We start from the raw sequence: 27,459 nt of genomic DNA on the forward strand, positions 1-27,459 counted from the left end.
CAGATGCCCACGTCTCTTCTGTATTGAAGTGCTGCCCTCCAGATGTCATGGACTTTCACTATTGCAAAAACCAATCCATTAAAAACTAATCACACATATTCCTGCACTGACACGAGTGATCCATCATTTTTAACTACACATATATTTTACCTATTACTTTAACACCTGTTTATTATAGTGTTAAAAAAATCAGATGTTCCCATGACTGTGCACTGTTGATGACACATTCATAATTTGAGATCAGTCATGTCTGGACGAATGACAGTGCTTTTGACAGGATTACAGCTGCAGTGTTTGACAGTCATTATAACCACATATCTCATTTAAATTGATGGATTATGCCATTAAGTCTTGACAGCAATATCTTCTTGATATAAATTGAAGGCCAGGACTTCAGTAACTGACGCTAAAGCGGTGGTAATGAGGGCTTAATATGTGTGTGTGTTAACAACACCAAGAACTTCATGAGCCTTATACAACGTACTGCTCTGTCCACGTGTGACCAGTCGAGCGTCTGAACTGCAGGATGACTTGATAAACATCTGCTGTTCTACTTCACTTTGTCATCTCTACACGCTCGCCACGACCTTGGTACCGATGGCAGAATTAGATCCAGGTCCATCACAGACCCTCGCTTCACAAACACTTTTGTTTTAAGCAGCTAACAAGCAGCTGCTTCAGATCCGTCACCTTCAAAGCACAGAGATGAAATATTTCCCTCATTTCATGTATATATTAATACATTCAATTTCATACAGCTGATTCCTGCCACACTGAAAACACTCAGTGTCTATTTACTCTTCCTTTCATGTGTGACCATGAGATGCAACATGAAACAATCCATGACAATCCATGCAGTCCTTAGGATGTACATGTTTTTAAAATGTGTTGTCAGTTTTTTTACTTTGCAAGTTTAAACAAAAACTTAAAATTGGACAGGTATGTTAGTGTGGCATTCTCCCCAGGAGAAAAGAAACATGTATTTGACTTAATTATAATGTAAAATAACCTAAATTAACAAGAATTAAATGTACAACTATAACAAACTTAATGCTTGATTCATATTCCTTCCATCACCTTAGCATCATCATCATTTGCATTTTAGATTTGAATATCCTACATTGGAATATTCCTGAGAGTGGACCAGCCCTATATGGCAGGCGTAGGCGTTGATCGGTGACACTCAGCCGACTGAAACCTCTTGTTTTACCTTGGTCCGAGCAGTTTGACGCCTTTATCTTGGAACACATACAAGCACATCTTTAAAAAAGTAAGTAAGATTAGGATAACATTATGAACATATTATTGCATGAAAGTGTTGTGTTGTTCATTTTGTCATAAAACTGAAAAGAGAAAGATGTAGTATGAGCCCCAGAAAGCTGTTCCAGCTAGCTTTCTGCGTGTTCCGGCTGCATGGTGGATGAAGGTGCAGCCGTAGAGCTCCAAGGCACCTCCGTCATGAGTCCCGCTGGTTAGTGATATTAGTGAGTGGTCGTCAGTGCCACTTCCTACAAGCAATAGCCGGAGTTTGTCCTACTAGTGAACGTAAAGCAGCTGTCCAATAGGAAAGCATGTGACAGGCGGAGGGGGGTGCTCCTCCTCCACCCATCAGCAGTCACCGTCCGTCAGTGCAGTGTCAGAGCTCGTCTTCATGGTTCCTCTTTAAAACCTCCTTCTTTGCAGTGACTTGCTTTTAAAGTCACTTCAGATGTGTCACACTCTGATACAAATCTAATAACATGTCTGGGAGCAGAGTCTCTCGCAGTGCAGTGGTGGATTTGATTGGTTTTTCTTAACCATTCTACCAAGACTCAGTGGTTGTGGTGAATATTGTTGAATCCATTTCCACAGTGTTCCGTTCTCCTCAGACATGTGTCCTATCTTCAGTGCAGTATGAGAGTTGGCACGGCAGCTACGCAGCCACGTGTCCGATCAGGTATATGTTGTCATAGAGATGGCCCACAAAGTCATCGGAGACATTATGTGCTGCTCGGCGAGTGTTCCTGATGAACTCCCTCTTGGACATCTTGTTTTTGACGTGGGGGCTGGTCAGGTCGATGGACAGCAGAATGAGACTGTAGCACAGCACGTACACAGCGTCTGCGGGGGGGGGGGAGAACATCAGGTGTGTGGGGCACTAACAGTCTAGTCCCCAGCTCCTAGAGTCCTTTTGAGAACCAGGAAATGTTGAGTACCCCAAAGTGTTATGTTAGAAATCTATAGTACGGGTCCCAGCACATAGCAACTGCTAGATGCTAACTTGGCATTATAGTCCATGTAAACAATAGTGAATAGCCCAACGAGAGTACAAATATGTCCACTTTCTGGTTAAAGCTGCCACCTTGGATCCAAGAACAATTCAGAAATTGACTCAAAATCCACTTTGGCTGAATTGGCCAAGTGATTTTTCATCTATTGTTATCGTTCGAAGCCCCACTCCGGGACAAAGCACTATTTTGTATTAAGCGGGCACAGCGGGAAACGGCTTAGAAAACCTTTTCAGATAACCTGAAGGGGAAACCAGGAGACTATCCAAATACTTGGGGTGGGCTTCTTACATATCTGGAGACAGATTCCAAAGGTAGCCTTACTTTCAAGTTCACATTTGGATTGATAACAATTGTTACAAGAGGATAGATAATAGATATGTTTGTTCGATATCTTATAATCATGGTTTTGTAACTATTGATATATAGGCTCTTTTTTACCCCACTTTTAACTGTATGGAGACAAATGAGCTGTTAACTGTTTCCTCCCTGCAACCATAGTGTACTTATTTTATCTTGTTAATTATTTCAATACTATATCCCCTTTTTTTAAATGTACTTTTGTACTTGTTTGTCTTGGTATATGTACACATTGTGAAGCAGGTAATGGTCAGACCTGGTGGGAGCGGGAGGTTAGCGGTACCCAACCCCTGCATTAGAGTCCCTATAGCTTGATGCTTGACTGCAGAGCCCTGTCATGGCTTCTAAGCATGGAACCCTACTATCAGATCGTAAACCAGTTATTATCTCTAATTCTATCTGGAAACGATGAATAATACACATATTTATGGATAAGTCACTAATAAACGGTTAGCCTCTGCTGTGGCCAATCCTTTCCAAAGGGTGCAATGAGCGGCAGCCATCCATCTCTAGCCGGGCTCAAGCCATGACACTAATCCTGCTAATCACATGAGCGTGTCCAAGGAGCCACCAGCAACAGAGACTGTACGCCCGGCTGACACTAACAAAGCCCTCCGTTGGTAAGTGCAGTCCATTGAGCTACTGAAGCCAGCTTCAATAAAACCTTCACGGTTCACCCTCATATTGTGGGTGAGCCGATTGGTCAGAAGTGTGGTAGCTTCAAAATAAAACAAATCAAATCCATACACCGTCAAATCTAAATGTTGACCTGATCATTGGGAATAATAAAATATATTCTCTCTACCTCAGAATGTACTGAATGTATTTATGGTTTTATTCACTTCATTTGGGACAAGCCATTTGCATGCATCTAGCGCCACCTTCAGGTAAAGAATACAATGTACACGACTGTGAGGAAATGAGTGTTCACAGCAGTTTCCACTGATGCACCCCGTCTGTGTGTCTGTGAGCCTGGAACAAGACATTCCAGGATAGAACATCTTTCATCTAAAAAATGACATCATGTTCATTAACTTCAGTATAAGATATAACCATAACCAAATAATTGTTTTAACTTTAAAATGTTAAGTGTCCCCTTCAGCAAAAATCGTGGTTACATGTTGAAATTAATCCACAAATAATGTGTCCATTAAAGATGTTGTATCGCCATTCAAATCAACCTTCTGCAGTGTGTGTGTGTGTGTGTGTGTGTGTGTGTGTGTGTGTGTGTGTGTGTGTGGTGTGTGTGTGTGTGTGTGTGTGTGTGTGTGTGTGTGTGTGTGTGTGTGTGTGTGTGTGTGTGTGTGTGTGTGTGTGTGTGTAGGGTATTAGTTATTTCATGTTTAAAGGTATCCTGGTGGATCATCCCAAAGAGTTCATCTTCTACACCAGTGTGTGTGCCATGCTATGCGTGTACTAACCAGGACTAAGGCCCAGATCTCGGACCAGGCCGGCGTTGCAGGTACAGAATCTGTGGCTGAACTTGGTGATGAGGGTCTCCAGATACTCTCCCCTCTCCTCGGGAGCGTGGATGTGTCGGAAAAACTCCCTCAGAGCGTTGGGGAGAAACTGGTTACTGAAGTTATGGAGCGTCACCAACTCGTCCAGAACATCCCGCCTGCGCACACAAAGACACACAGACTGAAAGGCATGATAGAAGCAATATGTATTCATTTTTACATGCAGCAATATCAGTGTTATGATAGAAATGTATAGGGATCCCCAGCAGATAGAAATGCAGGATGCTAACTAGCATATGTTGGGAAATTAATGGCGTTATAGCCTAAGTGGGCAATACTTAATGAAAATGGCTTGGCCGATTTGAAGAATTTTGGAGTGTTGTTGGCCGTTAGTGGGGATGCTGAATCCATTTACGATCGTTGACAGGATTAAAAATGACAGTTTTAACCAGAAAGTGGCCAAATGTTTACCAAGAAATGGACCCAGCAACCTCAATAACCCCCAAAACCAATCCAAAACTGTCCAAATCGGCCAAGCCATTTTCATCAACTATTGTCCGCTATAATGGAAATGTATGATAATTAACGTAATGTATGGTAATTGTGCAAATTGCCCAACATATGCAAGTTAGCATCCAGCAGTTTCTATTCTTACTTTACATTTCTAACATTAAACTTTGGGGTACTCATCATTCCCTGGTTCACAATATGACTATACGTAGACCGTGGACTCCCAAACACCTTTCCACAGTTTCATATGGTAACATGTTTCTGGGTGCTCCCTCTGTTCTTGTTACCTGTCATCCAGATAAACCCTCAGCATCTTCCAGTTGAGCCGTCTGGTGTAGAAGATGAACTTAGCCAGCTCTTTGGGATGAGCCACCAGGATACCTTGGAACAGGAAAGAACGAAGACCCGACACACACACACACACACACACACACACACACACACACACACACACACACACACACACACACACACACACACACACACACACACACACACACACACACACACACACACACACACACACACACACACACACACACACACACACACACACACACACACACACACACACACACACACACACACACACACACACACACACACACACACACACACACACACACACACGCACACACGCACACACATACACACACACACACACACACACACACACACACACACACACACACACACACACACACACACACACACACACACAGGGATAATCCTCAAGTTAGCATTGTAGTCCAGTTGCCAGCTCATCAAGTCCTTTTGAGAAGCAGGACATGTTGAGTACCCCAAAGTTTAATGTTAGAAATGTACAGTAGGGTCCCCAGCACATAGAAACTGCTGGAAGTTGCACATGTTGGACAATTTGCAAAATTAGCAGAAATTAGATGAATTTGCATCAATAGTTGATGACAGGTTTAGACAGCTTTGGATTGGTTTTGGGGGTTATTGAGGACGCTGGGCCCATTGCTGGGCCCATTGCTGGGCCCACAGAGACGAATTAGCATAAGTTGCATTCCTTGGCATATGCAGACAATTGGCTTGGCTAATTTGGACAATAGCATCATTTTGGGGGTTATTGAGGATGCTGAATCAATTTCTGACATTTATAGGTTAACAAATTGCAGTTTTTAGTCCCCTGAAACCCTAAAATGGACCCAAAATGTGGTATAAATGTGGCCTTTTTCTGGTTAAAACTGCTATGTTTGATCCTATAAATATCGGCAATGGATTCAGCATACGCAATTACCCCCAAAACCAGTCGAAAATGATGCATATCGGCGATGCCATTTTTCAGCTATTGTCTGCATGCTAATGAATGCTAATTAACGCAACTTATGCACATTTGGAAATTGCCCAACATATGCAAGTTAGCATCCGGCAGTTTCTACAGTACAGTATGTGTTAGGGGACCCCTACTGTACATTTCTAACATTAAACTTTGGGGCACTCAACATGTTCTGGTTCATAATAGGTTAGGTTCTTTGATAATTACACAGAACAAGCTTTGTGGAAAGCAAATATTGATGCTAGTTATAACACATATGAACAGCACTAACTACGTCACACCACCGCTAAGCAAAGCTCATATTTGACCTGATTAGATTTAGTAATGTTATTTAGCACCTTGTTAGTGCCTATCATTTTTAATACAGATATATATTTATTGAAGATTGAAGATTGAACTTATTGTCATTACGTAGTACAGGTACTATGTAACGAAACGGTTTCTCTGCATTTGACCCATCCTAGTGTTAGGAGCAGTGGGCTGCCATTATGTACGGCGCCCGGGGAGCAGTGTAGGGAACGGTGCCTTGCTCAGGGACACCTCGGTAGCACTTGGTCTCTATGTCATTAAACAAAACAATAAACAAACATTAAGCTTGTGTTATCCACAGACCTTATTTTAGGCACGTACAGTAACACCCATTGAACAAAACCATTGACTTCGAGTAAAGCGACCCAACAGTGTAGAAAGAGGTACTGGACGTTCAAGTGAGCAAGTGATACCTCCTGAGCGTTAGCATTGAATGTCAGGCAGCCCTCATCCAGCTGGAGGTAAAGTCTCCTGTATGAAAATCCAGCAGGAAGTCTTCTGTTGTAGATGGAGCAGTGTCCCCATGTGGACTTACACAGCCTAATGGAACCACATAAACACACACACACACACACACACACACACACACACACACACACACACACACACACACACACACACACACACACACACACACACACACACACACACACACACACACACACACACACACACACACACACACACACACACACACACGCACTCATCATCAGCAGACTGAACAAGCTGTGTACTGCTCAGACAACACATCCTCACTCCCAGGTCGGCCTATGTTGATGTTATGTCAAGTCCCCTGTGTCGGCTTTTTCCAACGCAAGGGGGGGGGGCCCTTAGCGTACATTTTCAACTTTCCGGGATGTCCATTATTTTGAATCCGTTATTTTGCCTGCCGCGCTCTGCTCATTAAAAAAAATGCACTGTGTCCGCACTTGTCATTGGCTCAGTCAAACTCACGTTACACACTAGGTTCGCGGGCCAGCGAGTAACAGCTTCAAGATGTCTCTCTCCAAGACCAGGAAGCGTAAAGTTGATTCGGAAAATCGCCAATTCCAGAATGAATGGACTGACTAATATGTATTTACTTTGCCAGCCGCAACAAGTAATAAACCAGTGTGTTTATTGTGCAACAAAAGTATATCCGTGATGAAAGAATACAACGTAACGCGACACTACAACTCAAATCACAGCTGGTTGTCTGCCAGTTTTCCCGTGGGCTCAGAGGAACGGAGAAGGAAAGTACAGGGACTGCTAGCATCATTTGAACGGAGTCAAGTGGCTTTTAGTCACTTTTGCACAGAACAAGAGAGAGCTACGATAGCATCCCTGCGAGGAGCCTGGACACGAGCTAGACAGAAGAGGCCCTTTACCGACGCGGAGACCGTTAAAGAGTGCATGCTTGCTGTCATCGATGAAGTGGTTATTGACCAAAAAGTCAAAGACAGCGTCACTTCAGCCATTAAAAAAGTACCTCTCTCAGACACAACAACACTTTGCAGAGTGGAACTACTTGCAAAGGATGTGTCGGGGAAGCTTTTGGAAAACCTTCGAAAAGCAGAGTTTATATCAATCGCTGTGGACGAATCAACTGACTGTACTGACATGGCCCAGCTGTGCATCTATGTGAGGTTTTTCGATGGAGTTTGCTTTAGGGAAGAACTTCTGGGGCTTATTCCGTTGGACGGACACACTACAGGTGAGGTTATCTTTAAAAGATAGTCTCGTTTTTTAACGAACGTCAACTGGATTTAAACAAAGTGTGCCTGTTGGTCACTGATGGCGCTCCAGCTATGATCGGCAGAGTGCAGGGGCTGGTGGTGCGTCTATCTGCCATAGCCCCACACATGCAGTATTTACACTGTATTATTCATCAATCTGGGCTGTGTGCAAAGCTCAGTGGTGATTTCAAAAACACCATGGACACTGTCATGAACATTGTGAATTTCATTCGCTCAACCTCCAGCCTACAACACCGCCTGTTCCGTCAGCTGCTTGCTGACACGTTTGCTGAACACACAGACTTACTCGTCCATAACGATGTTTCTGTGAACTCTGCCAGGAGATTGTGTCTTTCCTTCGCACGAGTAAGCACAGACGAGCTACAAACCTCTTGGAGCGCATGTTAGATGGACAGTTTATGGCAGATGTTTACTTTCTGTGTGACATTTTTGGACACTTGAACACTTTGAATTGCGAACTGCAGGTCCAAACGACTGCAGTCCAAACGATAGCTGGGGATTCTGGGTAGTGTAGTGTCTTCTGCCATCCTTTACTCAGAATAAATATTTGTTTCTCCGAATCGAAGGGGAAAAATACAAAAGCATTGCACACAATTTAAGCCAATCAATGTTGTGTAATTAACAAGGATAATCTGGTGTTTTTTAGTCGATGAGTAGTGCAGATATCACTGTAAAATCAATCGACAGTAAGAGGAATACTTACTTCCGGGTGTACAATTCTCCGTTATCCAATGAGAATGGACGCTCACATTGCCTTTAAGGGCAGTCGACACAAACGAATGCCGTGCTTCCATGAGCGTCAAATCCCGCCGCAGAACTGACGGCAACAAAAGTCCTACATTATTCAATTAAAATAAAGAAGTAAAAACAATAAGTGTGGCTTAATATTGAGTAAGAAAAAGGTTGATAAACGCTGTGAGAATGGATCTGCGGCTAGCATTCGCTCGCGATCTCAATTTGTCTACAACATACGTTTAGGGAGCTATATAGAAGCCTATGGACATCCCGGAAAGTTGAAAATGTACGCTAAGGGCCCGCCCCCTTGCGTTGGAAAAAGCCGACACAGGGGACTTGACATAACGTCAACATAGGAGTGAGGATGTGAGGATGTGTTGGCTCAGAAGGATTTCTGGTCACATAGAAGCATTTTTTATGAACCTCATTAAAATCACCCCCTCACAACTTCATCCACACAAAGAGCCTCCTTACCCCTGCCACAGGTATTCGTCATTTCCGAGGTCCTGCCACACACAGCCAGCCAGGCACAGATCAGTAGCATTCAGGTATGAAAGTATGGTGATGCCTAATTCAGGGGGCAACATCTCCAAGTCTATACAACCATGCCGTTCCTTACCTGCAGTCAGCAAGGAAAATAAGGAGTTAAGCAGACATAAGAAAACAAACGTTTAGTTTATAATGTAATCTCATTGTGACACAACATTTGTACAACTACAAAAATATAGTTTTAAGCCTTCCTCCCAACTTAGTAGCTGCTCTCCATATGTCCCACGTCACAGTCACAGTCATACTTTGCTGGTGGATGAGTCAAGTTAATTTGCCAAACCTTAAAATGATCTGAAGACCATGGTGGAAACATTTTTACGAATATATACCTTTAAGTTTGCCTGCTTTAGTTTGTTGTTGATCAAAAATCTTCTACACTGATGAAAACAATCATTTACTTTTTGCTCTCGTAACTAATACTACGATTATGTGTTTAAATTACACAAGGTCATTACAACAAACTCAAAGCTCTCATGGCCTTTTTCAAGCCAGCCGCCTCGGCACGTTCCTCGCTTTTTTTGGAGAGCAAGTCTATCTTAGTTAGCGCTTGCATTATGTCAGCATAACGGAACCGCAATGATTGGACGGCGTCTTGTCTTGATGCCCATCGTGTCGGGCATAGTCTCTTCAGTGTAGGCTGGCCAGCCTTGGGCACTGAGAGGTGTGTTTCCAAAAGCTCCCATCGTTTGATGCTTCCACTAAAGAATACATATAGCCTTTCAACAGTGTCGTAGAAGTCTTTTATCTCAGGTATGTTTTGGCATGCGTCATTGAGTACAAGGTTTAAATTGTGCTCAGCACAATGAATGTACACTGCGTTGGACTCTTTATCCCTTATGCGTTTTTGTACACCGGAGTAGACGCCACTCATATTGCTAGCCCCGTCATATCCTTGTCCGCGGCACTTCCCAAGTAGTATCCCCTTTCTCTCCATCGATTCGAGAATTTCTCTCTCTAGACCTGCAGCAGTTTGGTCTGTGACTGCATGGAAGCCCAACAAACTTTCGTTTATTTTCACCTCCGTAGGGTTTCCATTTTCATCATTTGCTATAGTAACATATCTGAACACTTGACTCAGTTGGTCTACTTTTGAAATGTCCTGGGTAGTATCCATTATAATCGAATAGAATTCTGTATGTCTGTAATGATTGTGTCCTGCACTTTTTTCGATAGGAATGAAATTATTTCGTTTTGAGTTTGAGGACTTAGGTAGTGCACCTTCTTTTTGCTTTCAATAAGCCTTTGCAGAACTGGATCATAACGCGCCATAAGTTCTATGGTAGATAAGAAATTACCATTATCTATATCACCTATTTTCTCTCTGTGACCCCGGAAAGCAGAGTTGCGAGAGGCCAGTGTTAGTGTAACATCAGTTATTCTGGTTAGGACGTCGGTCCAAAACCCCACCTCTCTCTTAAACTCAGATGATATTTGCGCGTCAACGGTCAGATTATTTTTCCACGTATCATACACGACACATGCTGCCAAATGAGAGCGAGAGAATTCGTGTTCCTTAATCTTTTTAGAGAGACCCTGCCAATCATTTATTCCTATTCTCCACGCATGGTGGAGGTGATGGGCAGACGGTCCGTCACCGAACAGCCAGCACTGCTCACAGTACACCCGGTCCATAGATGGCGAGTAACACAGCCACTTGCGCGGAATTCTACATCTAATTGTGGATGTTTTGTTATAGAACTCTTTTGAAAAGCACCTTCCCTTCCCATCCCTTTTGAATGGCCCTTCAGGCTTGCATGGCCCGTTATTCAGAATGTACCGTTTAACATCATCGTCTTCTAAATCTACAGGGAATTTCCCCCTATCAGTAGGCTATTCAGTCACATAGTTTTCACTGGCCAACGTGTCCCTGGGGTGGGTGGGAGCTGCTGTCACTGTCGGGGCACGGCTAGCTGGCTGGGCAACCTTGGCTATGTCTGAACTGGCCTCGGAGGGGGCACAGCTGACTTCTTGCTGACCTGCAAAAAGGAATGGATTAGATTCCAATTCCAATGTAACCTGTAGCATACTGACTCGTACTGTTTATGGCGATTGGCGAATAAAACTTTCTATTATTCTAACCTGTCTCGAAGCGTGAGGCACGACTAGCTGGCTCGGCTGTAACGGGGCTGCTGGGGTCTGTGGGGGCACGGCTAGCTGGCTGGGCAGCCTTGGCTATGTCTGAACTGGCCTCGGAGGGGGCACAGCTGACTTCTTGCTGACCTGCAAAAAGGAATGGATTAGATTCCAATTCCAATGTAACCTGTAGCATACTCTTACTGGTTATGGCGAATAAAACTTTCTATTATTCTAATGTCTAACCTGTCTCGAAGCGCGAGGCACGACTAGCTGGCTCGGCTGTAACGGGGCTGCTGGGCTGTCTGCCTGGACTCGGAGCTGACGGCCGGTGGGGTTTGCTAGCGGTCTATCTGCAGTAACGTTAGAGTCTACGTCTACCTTTGCTGCCTGCCAGAACAATGACGTTATTTTAGGTAGTTTTGCCCTCTCCTGTTTGGCTTTCGCTCTCATGTTGCTTTTCTGAGCACCGCTTGGGTAGTGGCGCTTCATTTTTCATGTTTACCGGCAACGCAACTAATGAACGTTATTTATATGAGCAATGCTTCCCGTATAATGATACACTGTTGTACTACTACAGGCAGCGTACACATGACGTGGCAACATAGCAGGGAGGGGGGGCCCCGCCCTCTGCGCCCTGTTCCCGCGTTACGAAATCTAAGAGGATAGCCTACAGTGGGGGCGGGGTCTCCGCTACGCCACTGGCTCTATGAGGAAGTGGCAGATTTGTTCCGGCTGTGTATTTTCAAATTCTAGCGCCCTCGAGCTGGTTTCTCCAAAATTACCTACCCCACCTTTAAGTCAAATCTACTATACAATAGTAAGTCAAATGTACTTACAAAAACTGAGTGTGACAGTAAAGTTTACTTTTATTAACAAAGACGTCTTTACTGTAAGTAGAAGTTACTTGAAATATACGTTGTTAAATGTTCTTAGGTTTTCTGAGTGCAATTTGTTACCTCGATTTTCCTAAGTAAATCTTACTCCCCGTTTGTTTCAGTGTAGAAAATAGTGAAAAATGCACTTAGGTGACAGAAGACATCTACAACCATGTGACTCAGTGACTTACATTTTCTAGAGAAAAGGATGGTTGTTATTTGAAGACCTGACAACAAGGAGAGAGGCAGCTCTGAGGAGCACACTGCACAGATAGACAGCTCTCTCACACACTTCATATTTAAATTGTGGACGGACACACTGCATACATGGCAGGTGACGCATCGTGTCGTCTTGGTGTTTCATGTCATACTCACAGATTAGGAGTAACTAGATAAACGTGCGTTCCATAAGGCTCATGTTCTTTTAACAGTTTGTCAAGCCTAATCGTTTGCACTAGCTGCTGAGGAAGAACACTCAACACAATTCAATAAAATGAAGGCAGCAAAAAGCCTGATGATTTGAACAATAACCATGTTGTTTTGCTGTATGCTATCATATCAATCATCATTGGACAGTGGCTTTATAGGGGGCCGTGAAGGGAGGGGCCACTTCCTCACCAGCGTCAGGGACTTTGGAGCTTGTGCTGTTAACTACATTTACATTTGGATACATTTTAAAATCAAGTCACTTTAGTGTGTGTGGATGTGTGGTGTGTGTGTGTGTGTGTGTGTGTGTGTGTGTGTGTGGTGTGTGTGTGTGTGTGTGTGTGTGTGTGTGTGTGTGTGTGTGTGTGTGTGTGTGTGTGTGTGTGTGTGTGTGTGTGTGTGTGTGTGTGTGTGTGTGTGTGTGTGTGTGTGTGTGTGTGTGTGTGTGTGTGTGTGTGTGTGTGTGTGTGTGTGTGTTCATACCTCCAATGCGTGTTCTCAGCAGATGGTAGATGTCAGGGCCATAACACTGCTGAGGAGCTATTCTCTGGGGACCTCCATCTCTCCCTAACACAACAGATGATTCACTGTCATACTTGAAGTGGGAGAATATGCCAGCACGACCTGTGGTTAAAGGGTGGCATGACACACTTATACACTCACAAGACCTATACCTTCTTTATTATCCTTGGCTCATATTTATTCTTAGAGTTTTGTTTAAACCATTTTCAGAAGTTATGGTTTTACTGGTGTTTTAATTTTCCATGTGCAGTATTTTGTTGTTGTATATTGTATAAACCTGAAAGTTTGCACACATATTATTCTGTATATGTATGAATAAAGTGCTCATAAAAAGATCAGCTGGATAACATTTCAAATCAAGTTTCATCTCAAGTTGTGCTTCCCTCTACTGCTCGAGTCATTGTGGCTTCCTCAGAGTAACAACAAGGAGCTCACTTTGAGAATAAGGAGAACGGTTAAGGTGGGAGCTAAATAACGAGACAACGTGATCAGAGCAGAAACACAGCTCAGATGTACGACACGAAAACAAGGGAATTATTGAAATGCTGGAAATAGAAAATAAAACGAGTAAGTGAAGTGGACGTAACAAAACTACTGATTAAACCACGTGTTATTGGGATTATAGAGTGATCATTTAACATGCAGTATATATATATATATATATATATATAAATATATATAAACTGCAGTTTTGGGTTGAATTTATTTCTCTCTCCTTTTAAAAACATCAATTTTAAACAATGTCGTTATTCTTATTGCCAGGATCTTTGAATCACTGATTCTTAGTATTCTGCAAAGTCCTGTGCAGTCACCAAGGAACACACCGACAGTTTGGATGAAAAAGTCAAACGTTTTAATATTACCGTCACCTGAGTCACATCAGAGACATAATGCTACCCCAAACTCAAAAGGAAGCTGCTTGGTTGGTTATGTTCAGGTAGACTGATTTCAGTTGCTGCTTGCTGTGCTTGTATTGCTTTAAATGTTCATTTGTAAAATGACTGGAAGCAGGAAGCTTATAAATCAGAAACATGCACATTTCTCAGTCACATTAATGCAGCAGAGGTTCAGATTACCTTGCTCTTGTCCTGCTTCCTGGTCGGCCAGTCGGTCTGCGAGCTCTTCCTGAAGCTGCTGCTGTTGTCTGGGAGGCAGCCTCCACAGTGCCTGGCCCATCTGCACGCAGCACAGCAACACGGTATGATGATCAGTAACATGATTCTTTATTACAGCTGAGCGATGTGCGCAGTATTGAGAAGCAGCATGTGCCTGCTCACTTCTCTTTTCTGTCACAGGGGAGGGACTGCTCAAAATCACATAGTATACAGCAGCAGCTACACATGCACTAATCTGGTCATATTTACAATCACATTTATGTATTGTGCATCAACTAAATACATTTATTTCTACATGTAGGTCGATTTGATTTGCAGATAAAAAGACAAGGCATCCATCCTGACACACATTCTAAAACAACACAGACAACGGACACTTTTCTAATAAAAGCACACCCTGCTCCATCACATCTAAAAACCACTAGAACACACGTGGGCTTTCGCAATTAAGTAATTCATTAATAAATAGGCATCTGTGTGACTTGTTTATTTGTGCGATAGCTGCTGGAATACAGCTGTTTTCATACCGCTTTGTTCTACACTACACTACGCTCTGTGTGCAGAGGGTGGGACTCATCTTGTACTAAACTACTTATGGATTTTCAAAAAAACAAGTAAATATAATGACAGATAAAAGGTCTAATTGTTACATTTGTAGTTCACATTATGTTACTGACTTTTTAGGTAGCCAATGAGTAACACATGACCTGTGGCAGTGATACAAGTTTATGATCCTAAGTCTCTTGTATTAAACTAAATTGCACAGTGTATCACAACACTGGAAAATGCAATTACTGTTCTCAAGATTGTACCAATACATTACGTTTAGTATGCATACAGCTGACATTATAGTAAGGACTGATACACTTCAAATGAAGCTTCACAGGTTAGTCTAGTGTTTAAGTGTGTGTGGGAATAGACACGGCCGTAATGCTCGCTGCTCCTCTCCCTCTCAGCCTGCCTACCGTCAGCTGTGTTGCATAAACAAATCCATCACTGTTGTAAACATCAACGTTGGAAGTTCGAGCAAGCAAGGTAGTTTGACCTGAAGTCCCGCCTTCCTCTCTTTATCGTTGGTCAAATGTATCACAACAGCATTCACAATGGAACGCTATTGGCTGAATTGGCTTTCACTAGCGATGTGTTCATACAAATCCCCGAGTTAGCTTACCGAGCTAGTTTAAGTTCACGAAGACAGTGTCGATACAAACTGATTGATTTTGCTGCCCTGATAGAGGAAATTGGTTTTATTTCTTTAATAGGAATGGTGCAGTATTTCAGGATGAGTACGATACAGCGGCGTAACCATGGACAACCTACCTGAGTTTAGTTATTCCTGTGAAAACCCGACCTGCACACAAGTACAGCTGTAAATGTGTTGTCCTTTACATCAAACGTATCGAGATGTCATGTCATTTAAACAAGAACAAATACAACAGAGCAGTAGCTCCTTGGGTTCAGGAACCTTTATCGGTGTATCATCTGCTCCTGTCACCTCCGCCCGCACTCTCCCTCTCTCTCTCTCTATCTCTCTCTCTCTCTATCTCTCTCTCTCTCTCCTCCTCTCTCTCTCTCTCTCTCTCTCTCTCTCTCTCTTCTCTCTCTCTCTCTCTCTCTCCTCTCTCTCTCTCTCTCTCTCTCTCAACACACATATACCATGTATACATCACTTCAGGGGACATTACATTGACTTACATGTATTTCCTGGAGACTTATCCTAACCTTAACAGCGACGTGCAGTCAGGTCAGTCATAACTCCAATGTAACGTAAAAACAACTAAAGAAAAACTAAATAGTAATAATAATAAAATGTCTCCACTGATCTGTTTTGTAAATTGTGATTTATGTATGATTCCAATCGCTTGTTAGTTGTTATAGTCAAAATCAGCAAATTTGCCGAGCTCCGCTGCAACTACGGGTAGCGATGAGAAGTGAGACAGGGACGAGCTCTGCCTCTCGTAAGCCCACAGCAGAGCCATAATAGATATGGATACAGTCTGTTGAAGTGACTCATGGGCTGCGTCTCACTTCAATACTGTATATCGCTCACTGATTGGACGATACAGTGCATGCACTGATCTGTTGCTTCTTGACCATAGACTGTATATATAAAGTTCTTGACATGAGAGCAGAGTGAAGAAAACACATGAAACTCACAGGACTCCGACTCACTCCTCAGTTATATCAAACAAGTCTATGGAAACGACGCAAGTGAGGGACGCAAGGATTCCATCAACCGAGTGAGATGCAGCCGATTGACAAACTGATAAACTAAAAATAAAAATCAGAAGCTGTGTGCGTACAGGTTACGTCAATGACGTCAACGCGTTACAGTACGTGTAAAGACCTATGGTAAAGACTTGCCGCGCAACAGCCAATCGCATTGGGTGCGGGGGATCACCCCGGCAAAACAAACTAACGAGTGGTAGGTTACAGAAACCTTTTAATTACTGTATTCGTTTGTACATGAAGAAAAACATTTGAAATGTTATGCTAAGTATTTAGCAGTTGTATGTCGTCTACTGTGTGTAGACTTCTAGTTTAACATTTCTCTTTCTCTCGCAGGCAAGATGCTGTCGAATGGAGATGTCAATGCTTGTCTTCGTAAACTGGAAACTCTCCTGCGGACGATAAAGTACCCAGGACATGTGGACTATAATGGGTAACAATACAACTCACACCAGTCTAACAGAAACCTTTAAAACCGTCATACTGTAACGTTGACGTCTCATCACAAGGTTGTATTAAACGAAGCTAGTTTAAGATCACAACGCTAACGTCAGCATGTCTCCAGCAGCAGTCAGTGAGCAGGGGTTATCTTTCTTATTTTAAAGCTCTTTATTGGAAAAGGCATGTACCAACAACATGGCTTTGGGAGTCTTCAACGAACACTTTTCTGGTGCATACAGAAGACACCAAAGTAATACATTTAAGTACATACAACAAGGGGCTAGTGCACTTTACATAAACCGTATTTTTCAATCATGCTGAACAGTTTAATTGAATTTTTGTTTTTCATTAAAAAGAAAGTCATTGTGAACTACATCACATTTAGGGTTTGCTTTAATACATTTGGATTTATGGGTATACAATGTACATAGAATAACAATATTATTGACTGAAAAGTTATCTATAGGGTTGTCTAAAATAATTCCATAAATGATAGGGAGCATGTTTATTACACAGCCAACAGCAGGAACATGGGACCCTAGGCCCCCACCCTGCTGCTGGCATATGGTACGCTAATATTACACTCCTCGTTCGACTTTTCTACAAAAGCTTTTTTTCTTGCTGTCTCATCATAATGTCATTGTGTGTTTTTTGGCCAGCATCCAACTGTAGTTACTTTTGAATTGTTTGTCTGCAGCATTTTGCTCTTGTAGAAACAGCACGGACCCTTAGCACCAAATCAAACACAGCACATCGTTTGAGATGTGAACGCTGTGGATGTTTGATACACAATTATATACACCTCCAGCAATCCGTATCTATTATGAAATACACACAAGATTAATTTTAAATGTAACATAAACAAATGCAGATATGTGTAAGTAAATTGACTCACTGTTGTGTACTGCAGGGTTGGCACTGGAGAGAATCATTACATAACCATTCATGCTCAGGTTTGGTTTCTGCAGGTGTGATTGCCTCTCTGCATTATCCCTCCTGCGTGTGATCTTGATCTAAGCACTGACTGTTATGAGCCATCACAACTACTTTGAGCAGTGGACATTAAATATCAGATTCTATCTTCCCTCATACGCACATTTTCTCACCATCTAATATGTCATTCTTTGGTTCTCCACGAGCCTTTCCAAAGGGGATCCCTCCGCTTTCCTACCGATTGTGAGCTTCACCCTCACCTCCTTCTCTCCACCCTTTGCTAACCAACTGATGGAGGGTGGACTTGAGCTGACTGGCAAAACGGACCTCCGATTCACTGACACGCTTTATAAGGTAGTACATACCCACAATCTCTGCGCCATGTTTTCACAGATGCAGCGTTACGTTGGCAAGCTCTTAATTCTTATTTCACATTCATCCTCTACCTTTCAGGGACATTGACCAACATGATCCCACTCCTATACAGGGCGTTTTCACTTCACGCTCATAATTGTTATAGGGTGTGTGATTTGTGTTCAGGTACTGCGAGATATCTTCCACTATAAGCCCATACTGACCAAGCAGCAGTTTCTCCAGTGGGGGTTCTCTGTGAGGAAGATCTCTGTGATCTGTGACATCATTAACTTGGTCCTGCAGAAACACAACCTCCTGAAGAAGGTACAGAACCTTACTACTTTTTACTCTCACAGATAACTTCTGTTTTTACCAGATGCAGTAGTGTGTAACACAAAAGGCTAAATGTACTTAATACAGCTCTTAAGAAAAAATGAAGAGACTCCTCCCCATTTGTCTTAAACCTCATTCTCTACATGTACGGCAGCCATTCCAATCCCGTGTCTGTTACATTCCAACACAGATACGTGTTGTCAGTAGTTATATTTGTTTAAATGTTACTCAAACAGAAACCTATAAATAGTAAATCCAGAGAAACTGATATTGCTGCAGTGGTCTCTTTATTCTTCCAGAGCAGTATTCCAATCTTAAAAGTACTCACGAATGGGAGGCGTGTGGTGCAGTGGGTTGTGCGTTGGTGTTCGGATCAAGGTTCAAACCCCACTGCAGTCAGCATGTCGTTGTGTCCCTGAGACGATTCACCCCAAATTGCTCCTGTGGCGATTGTCCACAGTGTTGGATAAACGCTTCTAACAAGTGACATGTGATGTAATGGCCTTTTCAAAAACAAATGAGTTATTCTGTTTGAATATGAGAAAACATGACTTCCAAATGTAGAGACCCATTACACATTTCCAGTTGCAGCAGAGAGTCAGATGTCCTCCCTCACACAAGGAAGACAGAGGAGAAGCCCACCCGACCCTGACTGATGCAGACACTGTAAGCATAGTGCAAAGATATCATATTCCAATCACTTGCATTTAGACTCTTATTGCACTATTTCACTTTTTAAACTATTTTTATTTTTGTATTTACTATTTACCTGCACTATATTTTTATGTTGATCTGTTTTATTATGTTGCACTGTTGGAGGAGCCTGTGACCTAAGATTTTCATCGTCATAACTACACTGTAGCTATGTTCGTATGACAAATAGAACCTTGAACCTTGAGATCTCCACTAAAAATACAAAGGACTGTAAACTATTGATTATTGTTGGCTTCGAGATATGGCACCTAACTGTCACTCAACGTGGCCACACCCCTAACTTTAAGCCGTAATACAATTCAAATGACTGAGTTAATTCAAAATGTATCCCCTGAACCGTTGCCATGCATGGAGAAAGGACCCATCAAGACCCTTTTATACCGGGCTGTCACATTTGTAGGTTTTGCTTTAAATGTGGGCATTGACACAGACTTCCATAGCACCAGCTTCCTGTGGTCAGGCGATGAAGTACAGTTTAGCGCTCCACCCGGAAGGTGGCCACTTCGGGTTTACCCATAAAACAAACAGCTGTGCAATTCAGTGTGATTGAATAGCACACTTTAAAAAGTCGTGCTTTCTTTAGAAAACAGATACCTAAGGCAAAAGATGACTTAATACAAAACAACTTTAAACAGTATGCCCTTCAGATTGTGTTTTTGTACCAAGAAGCCATATCATTTGAGATGGTAACTTGCATTGAACACAACCTTTAAACCCTCTAATATACTAATATTAGTGACATGCACTTATAAATAGAAGTATTTGATACTTGCTGCTAAGTAAGCTGATATTTCTGAGGAAGCTGTGATGATTAGGAGTTTACTTAAGGGAATTTCTCTTTAGTTGAATGCCATTGGGTTTTGATGTGTTTCAGATGTCCAAGAAGCCAGTGGTTGAGAATCACATGAGAAATGGCTCCATTTCCCCCACACACCATGCAGAAGCATTCTCCTCCCATATTGTGACTCACATTTCTCATAATGAAGTGCACTCGTCCACTTCCCCTGGAGAGGGAGAGCTGGCAGGACAGGGTGTGGACGACGATCACCTCCTCGATGTAAGCATTTGCTGAAGCAGTGTGAAGACTTAGCTAGAGCTTGTCGAAGGCGTTAACAGCCATTTGCAAATAGAAACTTTCTTTTTATCCCCTAAAAAATATATATAGAGTTTATCTGTATATTTTGATTTACTCAATAAAGAAATATCTATTAAACATTCGCATTTGTCTTTTGCTAATTGTACTAACACACCCAGAGGGACATATATGTTGTTACATTATACAACATGATATACTGTACATGATGCTGCCCATTCAAATGAATGTTGTGCAACAGTTAGTATGATGACCTCATGTACACTGACTTTGTTCAGCAGCCTTGTTGTGTTTATTACTGACACTGAAACAGCCTAAAGTTGTGAGGACCTCTAGGTGAGTGTGAACACATGCAACATGAAATGTAATGTAATGTTATCTTTGTCTTTCAGTCGTCAGAAGTAGAGGGGAGGCTGTCCGCACTGGAAGCTCAACTAGGGAGTGTGGTGTGTGTGCTGGACCGGCTCAGTGTGCTGGAGCAACGCATGGAGCAACACAGGAACACAGACCAGGTCTATTTCTGTTACATATTCATCCCTTTGTTGTATATGTTTCCTTTACAGGACAGACGGCAAAGTAATACGACATTACTGTTGCATCCACCTTTTCCATGTTCTTTCAGGGTGAAGAACAGGTCATCACGATATCCAGAGAGAGCTGGGAAAATGTGATGAGCAGATTGCTGTTAGTGGAAACTAAAGTAGATCTGAAAAATATCCAGGTAGTGTACATGCTGTGACATTTTATTTTTATTCCATCTCGATTTAGAAGGTAGCCTATGAATGTCATGTTTCTGCTATTGTGTTAATCTAATCGGGCATCTTCACGTTACAATTGTGAAGATGTAACATCCATGCTAATCTGAGGAAGTAGTCTAGTTGCCAGCATATGGCGCGTTTCCACTGCAGGCCTCGCTCGGTTTGGTTAGGCCTTATTAGGCCCGGCTCACTTTAATGCTGCGCTTCCATTACAGTTTAGGAACTGGGGTAGTTACTATAGTAACGCAGTGTAGGCGGAGCCGTGACGTCATCTTCAATGAGCGCCCCAGAAAAACAACACAGCCGTTAGCTCTTAGCACTCAGAGCTCACAGCAAGGGCGCCGGAAGCTTTTTCAGCCCTCCCCACATTTTCGCAGCGGCAGATGCCACTGAAATTATGAATGTAAGAGTTTAGTAATCATAGACAACACGGCAGGATCCGTTCCAGTTTGTTTTCATCTGATTTCAATTAAACAAAGTCTTGGCTTTCAGAATATTAAACTTGTTTCGGCAAATTCAGATGATAAATACAACTTTGAAGCTTCGGCATAATTACAAGTGGAGAACGGAGTAACTTGACGTCACAGCAGGCAGAACAACAGCCGGTGTTTCTCGTGACGGTTTTCCCCGGGAAACAAACACAATACACACAAACGCAAAAATACACACGTATACACGCGGCGCGGAACACTGTACAAATCCTGTTTCAATAATTCCCCTCTACTCTAAAGTCGCATCTAAAACGCGATCTGATCTAGCTGTGTATATTTTGTATTGTTATATATTCAATCTCACTAGCTACACGCATTTTTTAAGCTTGTAAAGGGAAGACCACAGCTCGCCTCTCACTGGCCACTCTGCTCTTCCGCAGCGCCGCTCCCCCTCCCTGCGGCTGAAATTATGAAGTAAAGGCGTATAGTAATCATAGATAACACGGCAGGATCCGTTCCAGTTTGTTTTTATCTGATTTCAAATAAACAAAGTCTTGGCTTTCAGAATATTAAACTTGTTTCGGCAAATTCAGATGATAAATACAACTTTGAAGCTTCGGGATAATTACAAGGGGAGAACGGAGTAACTTGACGTCACAGCAGGCACAACAACAGCCGGTGTTTCTCGTGAGGTTTTTCCCCGGAAAACAAACACAAACGCAAAAATACACAAAGACACACGTATACACACACTCGCGAGCTTCCCCCAGACCAGTAATCCAACGACGAAAATATCTTCCCTCCGTATTTTGATCATTGGCTCCGCTAATAATCAATCAGATCGATCCAGAGAAGAGGAAACTTTGAAGGCCTTTTTCTCAAAATGATGACTCTGTAACAGTCATTATATAATGTGACATATTTTTGCTTAATATTTGGAGTACAACAACAATCCTGATATCATCAGAAAGCTAGGAATCAAAATGTGTTTTCGGGTCAATGTGACTGATTTCGATGGAGCAGGTCACTTTGCATTTGGTAAAATAAAGCAGGCAGACATAACAGGAAGAATATGTACATTTTAACCCAATCAAATAGGACATTGTCACACCATTCAAATGTATCCATGTAAATTAAAACCAATAAAAAAGCTTAGATTTGTTTATTTGTTACGTTGTTTACTTTATTTGTTACGTTGTTCTGTGTGTGTCAGCCGTTAACCAGATAGAAAGAATATATACACTTGCAAACATGTCAGAAGAACCAGCGCAGAAGAAAACTAAATACAGTCAATCTAAACTTAAATGTAACAACTGGAAGGTCACATCCCTGACATCCACACCTCCGGAGCCTGGACCTTCACCAGCGCAGCCAGATGAACCCAAAAGCAGCAGCTCTGCGGCCACAGAGACTGTCAAAACCGCCGCCACCGCCGTCGTTGAACCGAAACAGGCTGGTTCCGACTGCATGGAGGTTTGTTGTCGGGACATTGAGGCGGGTAAAGCTGTACAGCTAACTGTCGAAAAAAAGGAGACAGCTAGATTATTTGAGCAAAGAGAAGGTACTTCAACGCAGAATGGTGCAAAAATAGAGAGTGGTTAATTCTTTGCAAAACCACTAAACGATAGTGATAGATTGCGATGTTAACAACCTCATGATAACCTCATATTTTTTTAACTTAGGGTCACCTGTGTTTAGAAAAAGGTAAATGTGTGCATTTTATTATAAAGTTGTGTATATTGGATATAGAGAGCACAAGATGAAAAGGAGTAGGCCTACCTCTACTGTGGACAATTTTTGTTTCAAATAAAGAGGCAAACTGTCCAATCTAAATGATCCAGAGAATCTCCCAAATCGCACCAAAATTCATCTAAATCAGTCCACCAAGTACAAATATGTCCACTTTCTGGCAGAGTCCTGCACGGGTCTGATTTTCAAGACCCGCCCCGCACCCGCGACGTGCAATACCGAACCCACCCCGCTACCCGCACATATTGCCAATTAGTTCCGCAACCCGACCCGAACCCGCATATGAGCAGTGAAAACGTGCAATTATTAACACACGCAGTTGCATATTTGTCTCAAAAAGCGTGGGATGTTGGTTATTTTCTCCATCTAGGAACCAAAAGCATCCCAGACGTTGGATTTCGCTCTTGAGGAAGTGTTATGAAAATTCTGTATTCTCCGCTAGAGAACTTCACCTCAGCCATTTCGAATGTGGCGCGCTCAGCAGCAGATTGATGCGCTGCAGAGGTTATGATTATGCGCGGTCCCACGGGGGAGAGGTCTGAGGATTTTAAACATTAAACTAATTTATTATTATTTTAATATATTTATTATGCAACACCCGCGACCCGACCCGCATCATCTTTGTTTTACCCAGAACCGAACCCGGAAAAAAGCGTTTGAAAAAATACCACCCGCGAATCACCTTTTTTGCGGGTCACCCGCGGGTACCCGACCCGATGCAGGACTCTGCTTTCTGGTAATACTGCCATTTTTTTTTTTTAAATGTCAGAAATGAACTCGAAGTCATGTAACTTTCCCTCTAAATGAGAATCTAGTGTCAGTTCAGCTTCATGTTGGTGTGCTAGGAATGTTGCTGTTAAGTTGCAGTAACATCAGTTAGAAGTGGAAAACTCTTTGCTCAGTCAGACTGCAGCCCTCACAGTGACTACATGTGATTATCTTGCAGTCAGCACTAAGCCATGAATCTTTAATAAGCACAATTAAAACTGACCACTGCTTTCTCGCCTCTATGTCTCAGTTAAGTGTCCCGCCGCAGTGTCCATCCTGTCCATGTGCATCTAACTACTCATCCAACTCCATGTCTGATGCTTCAAAGGTGAGACAGAACAAACACCCTCCTCTCTGTCACTATGTATAAACACATTTCTGTTGCGACTCTTTAAATGGCTTTAGATATTAACTAGGGGTGTAACGGTACCCGTACCGAAATTATTCGGTACGGGCCCTTCGGTTCGGTACACGTGTGTACCGAACGAATATAACGTTAAACGTAAAAAATTGAGAACGTGAACAACTTTTTGGAAGTAATTTCAGGTGCTGTGTCGCAGCATTCAGTGTAATTTGCTCACATTGGGCTCAACACGTCATAGAGCGACCAAGTAATTTCATTGGACGAGAGGCATACTAGAGAGCTGGTCAGAGGGATGCGTTCAAATGTAGTCAGTAATTTGAGGAAATGGCGAACGCAGATAAAATTGAGCTCGAAAATCCTCCAGCATCATTGAAGTCTCCGGTTTGGGAACATTTTGGTTTCGCAGTTACGTACAAGGATGACGGACAAAGACAGGTGGACTGAACCAAAGCTGTTTGTCGGCATTGTTCAAATTGGTTATGCGGCTGGCAATACATCAAACTTGCACACTCATTTGAAAAGGCATCACCCGAACTGAAGAAACACACTCCTCAATGTCAGTCTTGGTACTTTAATGACACAGATGACGACACCCTGAAACAGAGCAATGCCGCAGGATAAGCTGACAAAGTATTACATACATGCATGTCATGACCAATACACATATATTCAATTACATATATTAAAGACACACTAAACAGTAGTGGAAACAGTCTTACATGAGTGAGTGGATGAACGTCTCAACTCGAGGCGGAGTGAATGAACAACATGTGAACTAAAATGGCCGCTAGGCACTATCTGGTCAAAGCACGGCATATCCGGGCAGCGACAGCAGTGACGCTGCCCTCTAGTGGCCGGCGATAAACTCTTCATCCCCCCCAGACCGGAAAACTATGGGCCGGAATAGGTTAACGGTCTAAATCCAGCTGCCGGACTCGGGCTCGTAACGTGCAGGCGGCCTCCTCACGCGGCCTGGCCGAGTAGGCTGGGGCAGCATCGGCAGCGACTGCGGCACCGGTGCGCCCAGGAAGGCACCCGTAGGAACGGTGAGGTCAGAGGACGCCTCACCAGCAGGTGCCGGTGGGGAAGCGCCCATAGCCGAGTCGCGGGGTCCAACAGCCGAGCGCTGAGCAATCCCCTGGGGTGTCGCCCAGCCCGGGTGGATAGGTGGGGGCTGATGGTCCAGAGCTGCGGGCGGCGGCAAGGGCGCAGCCGGCTGCTCACGGGCGCAGGGTGTGGCCGGCGTATAGGCACGGAGGAAGCGCCGGTTGCGCAGTGTCAAACGTCCCGAACCGTCAACCCTGATCCGATACTGGTCGTGGCCCGGCGACTCCACCCCGATCCCTGACCTGTCCCATTTGTGGGGCTCGGGCCTTGCTGGTTCTGGAGGAATACCCTTTCGCCTAGTGCCAATGGGCGGAGCGGTCTTGAGCGAGTCCCCAGGGACTCGGTGGTACGGGACATACGGGTCCGAAGGGCGTCCTCCTTCGCCGTCCATGCCTCGCGCCATCGCAGGTGGATGTGCGGGTTCGAGAACTTCTCGAAGCGGTTCGCGAAGGAGAGCGAGCCCCGAAGGAGAGCGAGCCACGAAGGGGGCGGCCGAAGATGATCTGCGCTGGCGAGAGGTTGCAGTCGGGGTCAGGCGTGTTTCGCAGCTGCAGCATAGCACGCAGGAAGCGGTCCTGATCAAGGCCGCCCGACGGGCCAGTGTTGGACATCAGGAGGCGCTTAGCGGTCTTAACCGCAACTTCTGCCCTCCCATTCGACTGCGGGAAGCTAACGGACGACACACGGTGTTTGACGTGCCATAAGCGGAGGAAGTCCTCAGTGTGGCTCGCCTCCTCGCCCGTGCGAGGAGGGGCCAAGAGACAGCTCCGAGCTCCCGTGCGTCGTCGCGGATGAAGGCCATGAGTGCTGACTCCACGGCGTCGGGCCCGCTCGGCAGCCCCAATGAGAGGCCGTTCGCTGAGCCCGAGGGGGAAGGATGCCTCGACGTGGCATCAGCAGCATAGTTGCTCTTGCCAGGCAGATGCGCCATGGGAGGGTGCGCTGCTTGAGTCTAAACAGACGCGAGTTTGTGATCTCATCCAGCGTACGGTCGCCAAAGATCTTCACCAACGGCTTATGGTCGGTGACCACGACGAGGTTGTCGGACCCCTGCGTGAAGTACCGCGTCTGTTCCAGACCACAGGCCACAGCTAGGGCCTCTCCCTCGACGGCCGCATAGTGCTGCTCCGCAGGGGACAGGAAACGCAAGCCCGCGAGGGTGATCCTCCACCTGGACAGCAGTATGCCCGAGGCACAGTGACAATGTTGCTGGAGCAGGAAGTAGCCAATGCCACGCATGGACCAGTCAGGGCGGAGGCAGGTATGCTTCTGCATATTGTAGATCTCCACGCCCTCACGGATGGCCTCCATTATGGCTTGCTTGGACGCCTGGAAGGCCTCCTCCAGAACGGGGACCATAGGAACACACAGCGTGGGCTGAGGAACGGCTTAAATGGAGCCATCGTGTCACGCAACTGGGCGTAGTTGGCCACCTGGTTGACAAGGCCGAACCAACTCCTGATGTCCGTCGTGGAGCCAGGGGTGGGGAAGTCCCGGGTGGCGTCCAAGTATTTCGGGAGCGGTTCGATGGTAGATTCCGACACCCTGAAGCCAGCGAAATTGACGCACCTCTCCGCAAACTGAAACTTGTCTGAGTTCAACACGATTCCCGACCGGCCGACAAGCGTCAGGAAGTCGATGGTCCTCCACCAGTGTTGCTCCAGGTTGGTGTCATAGTGGATGGTGTCGTCCACGCAACGTTCCTTGCGTTCATAGTACGAGAGGACGGCATCAAACCGACGGTTGTAGCCATCCCCTGATGACAGGACACCCTGTGGTGCCCTGGTGAAGCGCCAACGGCCGAAGGGTGTGATGAAGGTAGTGAGGTGGCGATCCGACTCACGCAGGGGGACACTGTGGTAGCCGTTCCAGGCGTCCGTGACGGTCTTCTAGGTGCCCTTCGGGACGCGGCGTGCAAGGTGGCACGGGGACTCAGTGGCGAAGG

The 27,459-nt window shown here is 44.2% G+C and overlaps 2 protein-coding genes across 4 annotated transcripts in view; one reads left to right on the forward strand and one right to left on the reverse strand.

Annotated features, from left to right (window-relative positions):
* Positions 1 to 15,737, reverse strand: fbxo8 (F-box protein 8). The gene is made up of 8 exons (XM_034094975.2): positions 15,561 to 15,737; positions 14,202 to 14,301; positions 13,087 to 13,170; positions 9,152 to 9,296; positions 6,621 to 6,746; positions 4,885 to 5,004; positions 4,049 to 4,245; positions 1 to 2,100 (listed from the first exon to the last, which is right to left on the reverse strand). The coding sequence occupies exons 2-8, from the start codon at positions 14,299 to 14,301 to the stop codon at positions 1,913 to 1,915; spliced, it is 960 nt and encodes a 319-aa protein (XP_033950866.1). The 5' UTR covers positions 15,561 to 15,737; the 3' UTR covers positions 1 to 1,912.
* cep44 (centrosomal protein 44) overlaps positions 14,240 to 27,459 on the forward strand; it is a 20,082-nt gene continuing 6,862 nt past the window's right edge. Inside the window, exons 1-9 of one of the 3 annotated variants that reach the window (XM_034094965.2) lie at positions 14,240 to 14,323; positions 16,806 to 16,902; positions 18,050 to 18,197; positions 18,384 to 18,521; positions 19,116 to 19,196; positions 20,119 to 20,301; positions 20,730 to 20,849; positions 20,960 to 21,058; positions 24,294 to 24,371. In XM_034094965.2, the coding sequence (XP_033950856.1) occupies positions 16,811 to 16,902; positions 18,050 to 18,197; positions 18,384 to 18,521; positions 19,116 to 19,196; positions 20,119 to 20,301; positions 20,730 to 20,849; positions 20,960 to 21,058; positions 24,294 to 24,371 (939 nt within the window). In that variant the 5' untranslated portion in view covers positions 14,240 to 14,323; positions 16,806 to 16,810. Of the gene's footprint in view, positions 14,324 to 16,544; positions 16,666 to 16,805; positions 16,903 to 18,049; positions 18,198 to 18,383; positions 18,522 to 19,115; positions 19,197 to 20,118; positions 20,302 to 20,729; positions 20,850 to 20,959; positions 21,059 to 24,293; positions 24,372 to 27,459 lie in introns of those variants that run through there. The other 2 variants (XM_034094959.2, XM_034094952.2) reach the window with 2 other exon arrangements.

Source organism: Pseudochaenichthys georgianus, chromosome 1 (genome assembly GCF_902827115.2).
Source record: "Pseudochaenichthys georgianus chromosome 1, fPseGeo1.2, whole genome shotgun sequence".
NCBI lineage: Eukaryota > Metazoa > Chordata > Actinopteri > Perciformes > Channichthyidae > Pseudochaenichthys > Pseudochaenichthys georgianus.